Below are 16616 nucleotides of genomic sequence, written 5' to 3'. Positions count from 1 at the left end.
CAATACTTAACATATTCAATTGGTTTTCGACATTTGGACATTATTTTTGATGTTTTTTCGGAATATGAAGAAAAAATTGAGAAATTATAAAAATAGATTTTTGATGACGTCACACTTCACCACTCTATACAATACATCCATACCATTCTAGTTGAAAATAAAATCTGCAGTCTACAAACAATTTAATTTATTTCCACAGGTGCCTTTGACTTGCATTATCAAAACTGGACAAAGTTAAGTCAAAACTGATTTTAGGATATTCAAATATATTTTGGAAATACATGTAACACACTAAAATTCAGCCCAGCTGAAAATATTTGAAGCCACTATGGGCTTGACATTAGAGAGGTTTTGTTTTAAGAATAGCTAGAGAATACAAAGAATTCAAAGAAAACCAAGTCGTGGTCTGAATCATTTTTGATGTTGATGATAGTTAAAGGGATAGTTGAGTTCTGTTTTCAGACCACAAATCCCTTCAAAGTGAATGGTTATTGCTCTTATTCTTATCTTTGACATTTCTAGTGCCCTTTTAGAACCAAATTTGCTATGAAGGTAATTTTAGACCCCCAAAAAGTGTGACATTTAGCCAATACGATCATCCCAATTCAGCTCCACTTTAAAAAATTGGTGACGGTTAATTAATTATTTAATGGTTGTGCGTAATATAACCAACACAAAAAAATGCAAACATCAGCATTGGCTGAAATACGATGTAAAAGGCACTTTCTTTTTTTCAAATTATCTAATATTTGTGGTGGTACACAAGTATTAGAAATCCTTATATTTATGGATATTTCAGCTGTCTGAACCGATTTTGATCAAACAAAGATGATTTTGTCATGTCATCAAAATTGTATGTTCTTTCAATTTGACACTCAGTTTTTCATTATCTCACAAAAAATTATTTTATGTAGCGCCCTCTGCAACAGAACTCAACTATCCCTTTAATACTAGTACAAGTGGACTTCAGATCCAGACAGTATTATTTCATGTCTAACAATGACTGTCTGAGAAAGTTCTGGAGAATCACAACACGTTTGTACCGTTCCTGAAGTGTAATCACTGGGTGTGGTATGGAAAGTCTTGGATTTATAAATAGCTAGAGAATACACAAAAACCAAGTCACAGATTTTAATCATTGCTGGGGGGTGTTTTACAAAGATCCTAAATCGAACTTAACTCTAAGTTGGACTTAAATATTATGGAGAGCCATCTGAGCCTTAAATAAAAATGTGTTCAAAAGCTAAAATTCAAGTATTCTGGACTTTTTATAAATTCCACATCAAGAACATGAAATCTCCTTGATAATAGAAAATTATGAATGATTTGAATCAACATTTTATGCCTCTTTAAATAACTTTTACAAAATATTTTAATAGATGCTAACAGCTTTCCATAATATTTAAGTCCAACTTAGAGATAAGTTCAACTTAGGATCTTTGTAAAACACCCACCAGATGTTGATGACCATTATCCACAAGGGACTCAATATCCAGACAGTCTAATTCCATGTCCAACAATGCGTTTACACATAATGGAGCGTCATTACTGATAACCGAGGTCAATGGCATATTGTACATCGTCTCGCTTCTAATTCAAATATCTTGAAAATGTCACATTTCTCGACAAGAGCTTCAAATCTGGACAGTTTTGTTTCACGTCCCACAACGGCCAGCTTTGAAAGTACGGATTCTTAACGTCGCATTAGCACAGATCCTGAATCATCATTTGGTCTAATTCAAATATCTTGAAAGTGTCACATTTCTCGACAAGAGCTTCAAATCTGGACAGTTTTGTTTCAAGTCCCACAACGGCTTTGAAAGTACAGAATCTTAACCTCACATTAACACAGGGGGGCATTTCACAAAACTTGACATCAGTGACAAATGACAGTTTGTGTTATAAGCTACTGAAATCCTTGCTTCTGATTGGTTATCAGCAGATTTGTCACTGATTTTTGCCATTTGTCATTGTGAGAAGGCTTTGTGAAACGGGGTCCTGATCCTGAATCCTCACTTGGTACGGGAGTCCAAGGCATAGCGTACGTCGTCCTGACTGACGTTGAGACGCACTCTCTGTCCTAGTTCATTGGTGCTTGCCTCTAGGAGCAGCAGTCGGGTTGATGCCAGTCTCTTGCACACCCCCCAGACATCTGATACCGTAGGGGGCAACTGACCTGAAGTAAAGAATACAAATACAAGGAAAACAGAATGAAGGAAGTATCATATGATCATTTTTCTTAAAAAAACATACAATTCTCTGTATCTTGTACAGAGCTCTGTAAAGACTTGGAGATATAATCTTCTATGATATATGTCTGAGATTGGGGTGTGCAGGTGGACCATTACACCGGGGTTTCCCCTACTCTTATACAAATAGTGCAATAGGTTCTTAACGTGCAAGCCAAGGGTGGTGACTCTCCTGTACAAGGGGCCTCCATTTAACGTCCTATCTGAGGGACGGAGTCTTTTCCACCTGACATAACCTGCGTCTATGAACAAGAGAAGGGGCACGTTAACACACAACGCAGGCTTCAGTCATCCGCCTGGGTGGGAGTCGAACCCGGGATCTTTGGTTCGACAGGCAGACGCTTTACCGACTGAGCCAATCTACTGCAGGAAAAGCAATCCAGAAAGAATTATAAGCCATGTTCTCTCGACAGACGATTCCCATACCAGAGCTCAAGATTAATTTTGATTAATTCTCAAATAATTATATTCACTCACCTTCTATCCTGCACAGTGATATGTGTTGTTGTAGAACCTAAAAATGAAAGATAAAGAAAATAAATTTTTTATAAATGTAATGCTTCCTGGGAGAAATTTAAGGGGAAAATAGGGGTAGAATCGGGAAGAAAAAAAATAGGGGAAAACAAAAATCTGGAAACCGATTTAAATTGGGTAATTATCAGGCCTTGTGTATTCAAGTCATTATTATTCACCATGAACGACCCTGATAAAGCACACAATGAGATATGAGTCAACATGCATGATTTACAGATATTTGGTTTCAAAATATTAAAAAAAACATCATATTTACAATTCATTAATTAACAATAATTCAACGAAAAAACTCAGAAAAAATCAGAAAGGGAAAAAAGAAATAAAGGAAAAAATATGGAGCAAGAAAATAGGGAAGGAAGGGAGAGGGAGTGGAGAAAGAGAAAGGGAGAAGAGAAGGGAGAAAGAGAGATATTGGATGCTCTTACCTCAGCGAATGTAGCTTCCTCTAAACCAGACTGTCTGAACTCTGAGATGACAGCTCTCAAAAAGATTTGCTCCTGCTCTGAAGCTTGCCTAGAAATAAAAAGAAAATACAATGAAAGCTCAATTCATGGTGATAGACCCCAGGGCAGACCAGCCAAGAAATGGTTAGATTGTGTAAAGGCCGATTGTGCTACTAGATGTCTGGGATCCCTCACAGAAGCGACCAGAATGTCACAAGATAGGAAGATCTGGCTTGAGGTCATGAAGCAGAAGCCATCACACATCTCCCGGATGGTGTGGAAGACTTCGGTCAAGGTCAATGTAATCAAAATAACATGGCTGATTGAACTTTGTTTATGAGTTTTATACATTGAATATTTATATAATCAAATATTTGACCCTGTTATATCAATTTTATTTTGCATTTAATCTGCTTAAGCACAATATGCAGGCTCTAAGCTCTTAAAGATGGCTTTCATTTGCTTTCATAACAATAATGCTATGGACATTCGTTATGTAATAAACATTGCACATAAGATCTGTATAGGAGGCGTTAATTGTACTATGAGAGCTACAACAACGAGTAATAACAGATTTATATCAGAAACATAAAATAGACACACATGTTTCACAACAATGACTAGCAAAATCATAGGAAGAGAAGATGTACATAATAATAATAATATGTCTTGTTTACCCAGGGTGGCCTAATCAGTATTCATACTGTTCTCCCTGAGGGCCCTGCAATCATATTATTACCCCGGTCATCAGATTCAGGCTCACATTCTCCACTCCCTGGGGAGCATTCCAGCCAGGCGTCATTTTTACATGCGCACACTTGCTAATCTAAGCACATTAGCTTTCGCATCCTACCGGGTACCCATTTAACACCTGGTGGAGAGTGGCAAATGTAGATCAATGTCTTGCCAAAGGACATTAGTGCCGCGGTGGGACTTGAACCGCGGACCTTTTAATCCACAGTCCAGTGACATATCCACTCGACCACGACACCTCTAACACCCACGGTCAACCTACCTCATAGCCACAATCTTGGGTGAACAGAACATCTCGGTGACGGCTGCATCAACCTGAGCCATGCCGACTACTGCCTTCTTCTTGCTCTTACGGGCATGAACCTCGGCGATCTCGGTAGCACGACGACAGATGTCCAGGGCCCGTCTTGCGTCTCCTGAGATAGCAGCCACCTAAGGGACGATCAGATTTCAGAAATATTATTAGATACCTGATATATTTTGTATTAAAGATAAAGTTGAGTTCTGGTTATCTGATTGCATTGTGAAAGAAAAGGTGTGGAATGGATCAGACATCAATGTTGTATAAACTTTATAACTTTACCTCAAAAGAACAAATTTTGGGACATTACCGACTATTTAATCCTAGACAACGTCAGTCCCTGTTGCATCCTTCATTACAAAAATAGATTTGTTGAAACTTCATCTTTTCTAGACTCTCTTACCTTCCTCGCTGCAAGCTGAACAGCATCTGAATTGAATGCATCAATGCCCTTGAGACGACTTTCAACTATCTCTTGAAGTTGTTTGTAAGTGTAAGGCTGGAAGGTCATTCGAGTCAGTCCCTACAAAAAATAGAAAATCGATTTGTAAATTCACAAATGTTGCACTGATAATCAGAGTTTAAGTCATCTGTTTCTATTGCCAGAAACACAGCAAAAATCTTTGATTTCACCATAATCTTGAATACGTCGACAGAATTCTGATAGATTATAAGTACATCTCTTAATATTATAAAATGAAATGGGCAGTTACAAGATAAAGCATCATTTTGTGCATATGTGAAAATAACAGTCCATTAAAACTAATATGGTAAAATGGTGCAGTGACCTTCTGGTCAATAGATTTTTATACAAAACGATAAGGTTTAAAGAAAACTGAAAAAATCAAACTTCACATACTTTTACGGGATACAAAATTGAAAGCAGTATGAAGTGTATTTTGCACATTTCAAAAGAGGATAAAAGAGAATAAAATTCAAATCTTAAAGACCGTCAATACTACTGGGCCAGAAGGGATTAGACCACCCAGCCAGGTCACTGACAGGTGGCTATCTCATCAACTCAGCTCTCAACTAACATAAGAAAAAGAGGGTCATGGGAGACCAAGAGGCACCAATTGAGGAAGTTTTCTATATAGAGGGAGCAAGTAGCTACAAGTAGGACAGTGGGGCTTTAATACCATTCTGCTGACCACCCTGTTCATCATGATGCGCTCTGGGAGATCCATGGTGTTTGCTATGGCAACAACAATCAGCTGAGCATTAGGTCTGGTTGGCCAATCAAAGATACTGTACAAAACACCCTGCTTGCGAGTCCATAGCAGATCAAGCTGCAACGAGATGGAAGAAAGGTACAGTTGTTAGCATAGTTCTTAAAGGGATCGTTTAACAATGTTAAATCTTAGATGCATGGCCCTATGTGTTATCAGTGTCTGTGATATGGTGTTGTATTAAAGCCCTAAAAATTGCGCTTCAAAATGATCAAGAAGTGCCTCAAAAAAGTAAAAACCTTTGAGTGACCGGTTTTACCATACTCGTTTTCCCATACTCGTTTTCCCCAATAGACTGTAGTGTTATGAAACCCGTTTGGCAAACGCAAAATTTGATTTCGAATTTCAATCATAAATATCTTGATAATCAGACAGGGGAACTGCTTATAAAATTCATGGGCTTCCTGACTGACCTTAAGGTTTATAATCATCATTGCAGCATGAGCTAAATCAAGGATTTTTCAAAGGATCTAAGACAAAGTTACCGGATCCCTTTAATACAGTGGAACCTGGTTATAATGAGGTCCTTGGGAGAATGGAAATTACCTTGTTATATCAGGATAAAGAAAACAAAAGAGAAAGAGGCCAAGTATGCCCATGATTCCTACCCAAAACTTCACTGACTTTGAAAGGTATTTTCAATTGTGCCCATATAGACCTGTTTACTAATTTCATGCATACTCTTTGAATAAAGTTTCTCTTGACTTTTGCCACAGGATTCCTTCTCTCATATTAAATGTACACAATTTCATTGAAAAATACATTTGAGAACAATATTGATCTCAAAGAAAAAGAAATGAAGAATCATGTGTTGTTTACCTCATCTACAATGAGTACTGTTGGCATCTTGGTAGCTTTATTTGCACTGAAAAGTTTATCTAGTAGAGTAGCTGCATGCTCTGGGGTTGCTTTCTTCCCAGTTAGACTCTAGGAAGGTGAATAAACAGTAATAATGAATGTTTAACTGCATTTATATTGAAGAAATCAGATTTACTCCAAGTACTATATAACATGAAATAAGGATATGAGACAAACGCATATAAGTACAACTTCTTCATGTAGTATTAACAAATAATGACAAAACACTGATTTATATGTGAAAAGGAAACATATTTTTCCAAAACAGTTTCAAATAAAATTTCTAAATTATATTTCTTTGATTTAACAATATATATGTGATCTAATGATAATGATTTATATATTGCAAAACAACATTTTTGAGGTCTTACTACGACAACTAACTCATAAATTTATGGTGCTTTTTTTTTTTTTTTTTTTCATTCCCAGGTAATTAAATGTACCAATTACAATTACAATAATGTTGCAAGTTCAATAGTAAAAAAAAAAAAATATATATATATATATATATATTCATATTCCAAGATACCTTAATAATGTGAACATATGCCTGATGAGGATTTGTTAGTCTCATTCCATTGACCTCCACACATTTGAACTTGGGTATATCTTTAGATTCGGCATCTTGCTTCAGCCAATGAAGCACCTCCATGACTGTAGCCGTCTTGCCTGTGCCCGGCACGCCAGAGATATACATGCAGCTGGAGAACAAATATGAAGATTGGTTAACAAACTTTGATTCATTATCTGAGTTTAATCTTAATATTCTTACTTGTCCCTCTATTATACCTTTGTTTCTTACCCCTCAAAGATTCTTTCATCATTTCCTGTTTTCTCTGCTTTCCTACCTATTTTGATTGCTGATCAGTCTCTTTTTTTCAATTCAATTTCAATTTCAATTTATTTTCCATCTTTAAAAAAAGAACAAATATAACATAGTATTGACACATTGTATTTTCTAAACATTTGAGAAAATTATAAAACAGCAAAATTAAATATAAATCAGGAAATTATGATCATCTTAACAGCTACTATAAATAGACAGATACAGTTTTAAAAACAACATTGTTACTATTCTTTTTTACTTTGACTTTTTGACTGTAAAGTCGTAATAAATAAAAAGTCCTTCCCAATTCCCTGCATCATGGCTTTGGTTTCCGAACGGGACCGCATGCTGAAAAGAGCCGATTTAGTTGGTGTCGGCAAAAAAAGCAAACCCAAAAGGAAAAAAAAAAGTTTTTTTTTTTTTTTTTTTTTTTTTGAAACCTCAAAAATAGGGGTGCGCTTTATACACAGGTGCGCCTTATACACAGGTGCGCCTTATACACAGGTGCGCCTTATACACAGGTGCGCCTTATACACAGGTGCGCCTTATACACAGGTGCGCCTTATATACAGGTGCGCCTTATACACAGGTGCGCCTTATACACAGAGATTTACAGTACAGAAATGTGAAGAGTATTACACTTCACATCATCATTTTAAAAACACTACAGTTTGCCACATCATATCTGAGAAGGCCTTTACTATTCAGGGCTGATAGTGAGCACTAAAAAAAAATCGTTTTCCCCTCAACCATGCCCCCCTTGAGTAAAAAAAAAAAGGAGAGGATTCGCATGGAAAAAAGGGCATCTAACGACATTCCCCCCTTTCGAGTAAGAAAATTGGGGAAAAATTGGGAAAATTGTGTAAAAAATATGGCAAAATAGGGAAGAATAGGGAAGAATAGAGAAAATAAGGGGAAATCAGGAAATGAGGATAAAATTGGGAAGAAAAAAAAATCTGGTAAAAAAAAAAAAAAAATTGGGAAAAAATCAGGAATTTTTTTTAAAAAATTAGGAAACCGATTTAAAATCGGGTTTTTATCAGGCCAGACTATAATGGACTTACCCTCCTGTACCATCTAATAGTTTTTGACTTGACGAAGGAGAAGATGTCAGCAAACTCTTGATCTCTACATGGGAGACTGTCTGGTACTGCTGAGACATGCAACCTTCACAGCAAACAGAAGTAACAAGAAATCAAATCAATCTGGATTTATATAGCGCTTGATACAAAATACTGTCTCTATTAAAGCTCTTGACAGATATCATTATCACCCCTCTAATCGTGTTCATTCATACAGTGTCCACTATCCCCATTTCCTGGGGATAATTCTGAACAACCATAGGGTCACCATGAAGGCATTCTATCACAAAAGGCCTGTCCTCATCAGCTAGAGATTGCCAAATATCCCGCTATTTAAACTATCCCGATCGCAAATCATCTAGCTACTTTGCGTCTTCATCAGCCCGAAGTAGCAAGATAGCGGGATATTTGGTCCGGATAATATCCCAAGAAATCTTGGTCTAGTTTGCAAAATATTCCGCTATTTCTCAAATAGCGGGATAGTTTGCGGCCATCTTCATCAGACCGAAGTACGGAGTCAAATAACCCGATCCCATCATACACAATGATTTTCGGTTTTCCGTGTTTGTAAATAAACTACCAGTAGCTTGTAGCACTGCACTGCATGCATGCACAGCCGGTACTTGTTTACATTTTTACAGTGCAGGTAACGTCTTAAATCCGCACGCTGGTCGTACAGTCAGTCTCTGAATTTCGAGCATCGGGATAATATCCAGAGTCTGAAAATAGCGGGATATTTGGCAATCTCGAGCTGATGAGGAGAGGCCTAAAAACTTTCGTCATCCTACCTGCTCCCTATTTCTCTCCAGGGTAAGGAGTGGCAAATGTAGATTAATTCCTTGCCAAAAGACATTAGTGCCATGTCGGGGATCAAACCCATGACCTTTGCATTTACAGTCAAGTGCTCAAACCACTCGACTACGACACCTCCACATATAATGCCTGAGAGATTCTGTATCTAGCATGTTGAGCTAATCTACCGCATAGTTATAACCAGAGATTCTGGTGCATCGTTATTCATAGTATTGCATATTAATTAAACCAGTTTGGTTTTATAAACATCAACATGAAAAAGAAGATAAAAGTGAAAAGAGTGGGCTGCTATGAAATGAAACGTGAGCCGTTCCTTTTAAGATGATATTAGTAATCATTTCAAGAATAACTACGGAAAGTTGTTAATGCTCTTATGAATTTCTATTTGTGCATCTATAAAAAGGATGCCAATAGGTTTTTTAAATTGCATTCATCTTCAATATCCATATTACAAATAACTCTAGCAACCAAAAGAAAATGAAAGTTTCTCCTACCTGACTCGTGCATGCTCCAGAGGCTGTGAGGGGGTCTTACAGGGGGTTGATCTGCTATGGATACCAGGGGTTGCATCTTTCTTTGAAAAGTTTCTCTTCTTGCCGATAATCTGTAAAAAAAATTAAAAGAATTTTGATACAAGTCTAATACGACAGTGATAGGAATATTCAGTAAAGTTGGCAGATTTGACTTCAAGGGCACCATTCACACAGCGCAAATTTGGAAAGGAAATGTTCTCACAGGGAAAACTCTGATTTGGTTGACAACAGGTGCTGATAAACATGTACTCCAAGCAAAGTGTTTGTGATTTTTTTCTTCTATTGTTTCAAAACTAAGATTATCTCTCATACGTCACAAAGGGGGCCCAGGAGAGAGGAGGTGGAGGGAGAGAGGGAGAGGAGAGGGGGAGAGGAGAGGGGGAGAGGATAAGGGGAGAGGAGAGGGGAAGAGGAGAGGGGGAGAGGAGAGGGGGAGAGGAGAGGTGGAGAGGGGAGAGGAGAGGTGGAGAGGGGAGAGGGGAGAGGAGAGGGGGAGAGGAAAGGGGGAGAGGAGAGGGGAGAGGGGGGAGGAGAGGGGGAGAGGAAAGGGGGAGAGGAGAGGGGGAGAGGAGAGGTGGAGAGGAGAGGTGGAGAGGAGAGGGGAGAGGAGAGGGGGAGGAGAGAGGGAGAGGGAGGGGAGAGGAGAGGGGAGAGGAGAGGGGGAGAGGAGAGGTGGAGAGGGGAGAGGAGAGGAGGGGAGGAGAGGAGGGGAGGAGAGGAGGGGAGGAGAGGAGGAGGGGAGAGGAGAGGAGGGGGGAGAGGGAGAGGGGGAGAGGAGAGGAGAGAGGGAGAGGAGAGGGGGAGAGGAGAGGGGGAGAGGAGAGGGGGAGAGGAGAGGGGGAGAGGAGAGGGGGAGAGGAGAGGGGGAGAGGAGAGGAGAGAGGGGAGGGGAGAGGAGAGGGGGAGAGGGAGAGGGGGAGAGGAGAGGAGAGGGGGAGAGGAGAGGGGGAGAGGAGAGGGGAGAGGAGAGGGAGAGGAGAGGGGGAGAGGAGAGGGGGAGAGGAGAGGGGGAGAGGAGAGGGGGAGAGGAGAGGGGGATTGGAGAGGGGGAGAGGAGAGAGGAGAGGTGGAGAGGGGAGAGGAGAGGGGAGAGGAAAGGGGGAGAGGAGAGGAGGAGGGGAGAGGAGAGGAGGGGAGAAGAGGAGGGGAGAGGAGAGGTGGAGAGGGGGAGAGGAGAGGAGAGGAGGAGAGGGGAGGGGGAGAGGGAACGGGTAAGCAATAAAACCATTATTTACTCACCTGTGGTGTAGATTTTAATGAAGCTGACATTTTCCTCTTCTTTAGTATTTTGAAGTTCTCCTCCTCCTCCTCCTCCTCATCTTCCTCCTCATCTTCCTCCTCATAATATGTCAATTTCCTCCTCCTGAGTGTGGATGCGTTATTTTTCTGCTTCACGCTCTCCTTCATACAGCTCTGGGTCTTCCTCAATGATTCAACCTTGGATGTCGACCAACTCGACCTCCAACGGTCTTTGGTGTCTTTACCACCTTGGACTTCTGAATGGGAGTGGTAGGCAGTTGCTTCTTTGATGTTGACTTGCTTTGTGCTTTTGTTTCCTTGGCAACGCTCATCTTGGGAGTTGGTTTTATTAGTCGTCCTCCACGAGTCATCTTCTCTTCCATCTCCAAGCCCTCAAGAACTTTAGGTTTGATTCCAATGAGATTTATTCTACCACCCGAACGACTGACACTGCCAACTTTCCAGGATTCCTTCTTTGTTGATACTGCAGGCTTCTTGGAATGGCTCTTCTTTGTTTGTTTCCATGGCGACATGTCGTCATCAGATGAAAACATATCCCATACTTCGTCCGCAGTGAAGGTTTGATTCCTCCTAGGTGTAAGACCTGATTCAAGGAAAGAAAAAGAAATTAAGAGGTATTTTCATTGGAAGTGAGTATGGCACTTTAAAAATGACAGCTTATAAAGACAGGTATTTGAAGAAACACAAATCAAGAAAGTGTTTAGTTATCTTCAAGCTCATCAAACCTTCACATTCTTAACCGACAGAATCATTTTGGAATCAAAATTTTAAGATTCCATTAAATGTTTCAACTGGAAGAATGTACTCTGTAAACTTCTTTTATTACGAACATACTTGTCAGTATTTTGTTACTTTTATAATTCATTTTTTCTATTATATATTGTAATACTGTACGGTTTATACATGTCATTTAACTTTTGAATATTTGAGTGGAAAATAAATAAAAATCAAATCAAATCAAATCAAATCAAATAGTCTTACCTTTATTGACTGGCTTCAAATTCACTTTTTGAGAGCTCTTCTTGACCACTTTCTTCACTTCCTCCTCTTCTTCTTCTGAGTCCTCTTCCTCTTCTTCTTCGTCCTCCTCTTCTTCTTCTTCGTCCTCCTCTTCTTCCTCTTCCTCTTCTTCTTCTTCTTCACTCTCAGGTTCAATAAGAGGTGTCACAGTGGTTACATTGATGCCATAGCGAGCATAAAGGACTGGTATCCCTTGGTTTTCCTTCTCATCTGGTAGATCGCTGTCAATTTCTACTGTTTCAACCTGTAAGTATACCAACAATGCGATAAATTCACTTACTGTTATATTCATGTACATCAGGGGTGATTGTGAGCACTAAAACAAAATAGGTTTTGTTTTTTTTCCCCAGACCACGCCCCCCCCCCCCCCCCCCCCCCCCCTTGAGTAAAAAGAAAAGAAGAGGATTCAGGAAAATGGCATCTAACAACATTCTCCCCTTTTGAGTGAGACAATTTGGGAAATAATAGGGAAAAATAGGGAAGAATAGAGAAAATAAGGGAAAAATCAGAAAAATCAGGATAAAATCAGGAAGAAAAAAATAATATAGGGGAAAAAATTGGGACTTTTTTTTTTTCTTCTCAAAATTGGGGGAAAATAAAAAAGTTGGGAAACCGATTTAAATTTGGTTTTTATCAGGCCTGATACATGCAAGAAAGAGTATTTACACAAATTAATTCTTGCCTTGTACTTGCAAGTTGTTTTCATATTAGGGTGGTGTAGTACAATATTCATGTTGACCAAGCACTATTCAAAATAGTAAAGTTTCTAATGAGATGATTTAGCGTTTAAGATTGACATTTATTTAAAAATAAATTCTACTACATGTATGCTGTGGCAATGGGGTGTTTAATATCAATAAGAAACTAATACAATTTCTACATCATCATTATCATTTACTAAAGTCAGCATTTTGCCTTTTACGAGGGGTTACTGACTTCGGGCCATGATGAAACTCCCTCCATTTTTTTCTTGTCTTAAGCATTCTCTCACTTGGACCAACCTAACTGCTTTCTTTCTTTACCGTATCTTTTTATGTAATCTTAGGTCTTCCATTCCCTCTTATACCATCCACATCCAGATCCCATGCTCTTTTCATAGGTTCATCATCTTCCCTTCTCAACACATGACCCATCCACCTCAATTTACTTCTCTTTTACCACTTCCACCAAAGTTTCTTCCAGGGGGGGCGTTTCACAAAGCCTTTTTTCAACGACAAATGACAAAAATCAGGGACAAATCTGCTGATAACCAATCAGAAGCAAGGGTTTCAGTAGCTTATAACAAAAATTGGCATTTGTCACTGATGACAAGTTTTTTGAAACGCCCCTCAGACTTAACCCTTTCCATGAGCTCACTTGTGTTCTATCTATTCGAAAGTTTTTAAAAAAAGAGAACACAAATCAGCTCATTGGAAGGTCTGGGAGAACATGTGATGGAAGTAATAAAGAAAAGTGGATTGAGATGGATGGGTCATGTGTTGAGAACGGAAGATGATGAACCTTTGAAAAGAGGATGGGGGTAATTGACTCAGATTTCTCCAGCACAACTGCTTATTCCACATCAGTCTTTGTTATTTTGGTTACAGTTTTCATAAGGGTTGCCTATAACAATGATTTCTCACTATGACTTATTGGTATAAGATCAGGGAGGTGTTTCACAAAGATCCTTAGTTGAACTTATCTCTAAGTTAGACTTAACAATTATGGAAAGCCATTAGCATCATTGAAAATATTTTGTTAAAGTTATTTTAAAAGGCATAAAATGTTGATTCAAATCATTCAAATTTTCTATTGTCAAGGAGATTTCATGTTCTTGATGTGGAATTTATGAAAAGTCTAAAATACTTGAATTTTTGCTTTGAAAGTATTTTATTTTAAGGCTACAAATGGCTCTCCATAATATTTAAGTCCAACTTAGAGATAAGTTCGACTCTGGTTCTTTGTGCAACACCCCCCAGTAGCCTTGCTAAGGACTACCAAGCTCTAGGAGGTAGAAGACAATGTCAACCTACCACACATTTTCCAATAATGGTCTCTGCATCGATCTCCACATCTGTAGACGCTCCTTTAGACTGGTTGTATTTGTAGATCTCCCTGGAGAGGGGCGCTGAGGGCAGCTTCCGGGCAATTGTCTTGGGCAATTCTGAGGGGCGCATATACCACTGGACCTTGGCCCTACGAGGGTCATCGGTATCCTCTTGTCCTATGGCAAGGGAGAGAGAGGGGGAAATGGATTACTGAATAAACCTTGTTATCTCATTCCCCAGATGTCATTGACTTTGACAATGATCATAGAATTAAGTTTACCTTGATAAAATAATAGTCTCATATAAAATGAAAACAAACTATAATATAATCCATGTTGATAACTTGGTAATTTGTAAGAACAAAGAGCTGGTTTACAAAAATCTGTGGTCTATCCATCGTTACAAGATTTTATTCTAATCTGAACATCTAATCCATTAAGATTCATACATACAGTAGTCGTACTATCAAGCTTGCTTACTTTGTCAACCCTCCTGTTTGATGTTTTCGATTAATTACAGCCAGCCTTACTTTATTCTACATATATTCTTTTGTCATGTGTAAATTTGCAATATTTGTTTGTTATATATTTGTAAAAATGCAAAAGAAAAAGAAAATCAAACAGAAATAAATAAATCAAATCAAATCAGTTGTATAACCCTTAATTTACCAAGGGCAGATAGCCTTAGATCTTTTTTGAATATTTATAGGGCTTGATGGCAAGACTCTAAACAGAGTTCTCATACCAGTCATCAATTGTATGACTTCCTATAGTCCATTACCATGACTTGGATTTACTTTTAATTCATCCTAAACTTTCAACTTCAATGCTGCACATACATGTATTCTACTCTATCCAAAATGCATCTTAATTTGCAGTGAACCCCTTGATTGGCCTTCCAGAGCTCTCAGTGAGAGTCTGATGTTTCAGCACATTTCAGAAAATGATTGGTGATGCTAATGTTCACATTTGGCAACTTATATAAAATTAAAATAAATAATAAAGGTAGATTTAGCTCTACATGCACATGTAGCTAGGAAGCAGGAGAAAAAATACACAGGGGCTCAGGCAAAATTAGCCCCCAAAATGCCAAAAAGAGCCCCTGAAAGTCATAAAAGAGCCCCCAAATTTGCATAGAGTTCAATGCAAAACAAATTAAAGAGTGCTGTTTTCATGCGAGCAAGCTTGAAAAATAGCCCCGAAATTGTTTAAATAATTTTTTCCCTGCTAGGAAGTAGGAGTTGAAAGAGCTGATACCTACCATTATCAAAGAGGTCTTCAATAAGAGCCACAAAACTCTCATCTGACTCCCCTTCTATAAGGACATGGTCCCCCACCTTGATTACACCAATTCCTGGAAGATGGAATCCTCTGCAAAATAGTGAAAGGAAATTAATTGAGATCTTTAGTGAAAGTGCATTTGTCACTGTAGCTAGTATCAGTATCATAATAAGTCAGTTACATAAAACACACAGTCTGTGAAGTTAAAAACACAGATCATCCAAAGTTTTAATGAAGGAAAAATCAAGTCATGATATTCATTTGTTGTACTACAAGTATTCTAGGCCTAGAATCTAGATCTACATGTAGCAAAAACTGCAGAAAATCACTCAGTAAAAATAAAATTAATTCAGCAAGAGAATAATCAATCGAGTATGGTCTGGTCTGGAATGGTACGTCTTCCCACAATTTTGTGAGATGACATCATTGTTCAATGGATTACTTAAAACAAAGATAAAGGGACTTGGTAAATATTTTCAGATGAGAGAAAATGGTGCGTAGGTAGTGACTTCAATGTCTAACTTACATAGTCTACATGTACAATTTATGATACAATTTTTTTATTCATTTTGAGTGGCTGTCGCAAATTATGGAAGTCTTCCCATGCACTGTTCTAAGCTACGCAAGTATAAAAAAAAGCTAAAGTGAACCTGTCAAGTAAAAATCCAACGCCAACCCACCCAGTCGTAATCCGGCCATCTAAAAAAATTAAAAAGACATGAACTGAAGATTGAGACTGATCGAGAGTGAGACTCTGACTCTAAGATTATTGAGAGTTTGGAACTTAATTATGGTCTATATGTAGGTCTACAACTTAGTTACAGCATAGATGTAGACTCTACATGTACATGTAGACTAAGCCTATCCATAATGAAAGTGCATGAATGCCACAAAGTCAACAAAGAGGAAGGAAAAGAAAAAGACTCACACTCACACGTCACACTCATTCTCTCTCAAACTCCTTTTTTTTCAGTCAAATTAATATTGTAAACACTGACTCAGTACTCACTCATAATGTTTATTACAGCGTCGTTTTGCTTTCCCGTTACTTTTGGCTGATCCGATCCATGCAAATCCTTTCTCTCTTCTCATTCTTTGTATTCTGTCTGCAGACATCTTGAAACCTCGAAATAATGGCATGAAATGTGACACACAAAGTTCAGCTGATCTCTGAGCTGATAATAAACAAAGTCGGGTTTACGTTTCGCGCGACACGTATCACGTGTGTACATAATAAAGCGTAGTCTTTCATTAGACGGTCTTATTAAAAAAATGTAATATTGTTAATTTTAAGCTACAAACAATTCGCTTTTAGTACAATTCTATTTTCTTTATTTCATTAATTTATATCTTTAAATCAATAAAAGATATTAATCAAAAGATTTTTGGAGAACTACATACTGAGTAA

The 16616-nt window shown here is 38.3% G+C and overlaps 2 protein-coding genes across 2 annotated transcripts; both read right to left on the bottom strand.

The window, feature by feature from the left end:
* Positions 1-1526: 1526 nt before the first annotated feature.
* LOC115923055 (origin recognition complex subunit 1-like) lies at positions 1527-10952 on the bottom strand. Its single transcript, XM_030983190.1, has 12 exons — positions 10861-10952; positions 9583-9692; positions 8258-8360; positions 6897-7068; positions 6329-6436; positions 5420-5569; positions 4684-4803; positions 4242-4411; positions 3209-3296; positions 2727-2763; positions 2017-2176; positions 1527-1728 (listed from the first exon to the last, which is right to left on the bottom strand). Exons 2-12 carry the CDS (start codon positions 9656-9658, stop codon positions 1725-1727), a joined length of 1188 nt encoding a protein of 395 aa, XP_030839050.1. The 5' UTR covers positions 9659-9692; positions 10861-10952; the 3' UTR covers positions 1527-1724.
* LOC115918567 (myb-like protein V) lies at positions 10949-16382 on the bottom strand. Its single transcript, XM_030983199.1, has 5 exons — positions 16218-16382; positions 15189-15298; positions 13914-14104; positions 11863-12145; positions 10949-11464 (listed from the first exon to the last, which is right to left on the bottom strand). The coding sequence occupies exons 1-5, from the start codon at positions 16346-16348 to the stop codon at positions 11046-11048; spliced, it is 1134 nt and encodes a 377-aa protein (XP_030839059.1). The 5' UTR covers positions 16349-16382; the 3' UTR covers positions 10949-11045.
* Positions 16383-16616: the final 234 nt, after the last annotated feature.

This window comes from Strongylocentrotus purpuratus, unplaced genomic scaffold (genome assembly GCF_000002235.5).
Source record: "Strongylocentrotus purpuratus isolate Spur 01 unplaced genomic scaffold, Spur_5.0 spur5_contig_828, whole genome shotgun sequence".
In the NCBI taxonomy this organism is placed as follows: Eukaryota; Metazoa; Echinodermata; class Echinoidea; order Camarodonta; family Strongylocentrotidae; genus Strongylocentrotus; species Strongylocentrotus purpuratus.
This window is presented reverse-complemented; position numbering and strand designations above follow the sequence as displayed.

Coding starts and splice junctions, on each gene's coding strand:
- LOC115918567 (XM_030983199.1), bottom strand. CDS start 16,348: ATGCCATTATTTCGAGGTTTCAAGATGTCTGCAGACAGAATACAAAGA. Junction 14,105..15,188: donor TGAAGACCTCTTTGATAATG/GTAGGTATCAGC, acceptor CCCTTGCCATAG/GACAAGAGGATACCGATGAC. Junction 11,465..11,862: donor TTTGAAGCCAGTCAATAAAG/GTAAGACTATTT, acceptor TCCTTGAATCAG/GTCTTACACCTAGGAGGAAT.
- LOC115923055 (XM_030983190.1), bottom strand. CDS start 9,658: ATGCAACCCCTGGTATCCATAGCAGATCAACCCCCTGTAAGACCCCCT. Junction 3,297..4,241: donor CCCAAGATTGTGGCTATGAG/GTAGGTTGACCG, acceptor TTTTATTTCTAG/GCAAGCTTCAGAGCAGGAGC. Junction 2,764..3,208: donor AGGAAGCTACATTCGCTGAG/GTAAGAGCATCC, acceptor TTTCATTTTTAG/GTTCTACAACAACACATATC.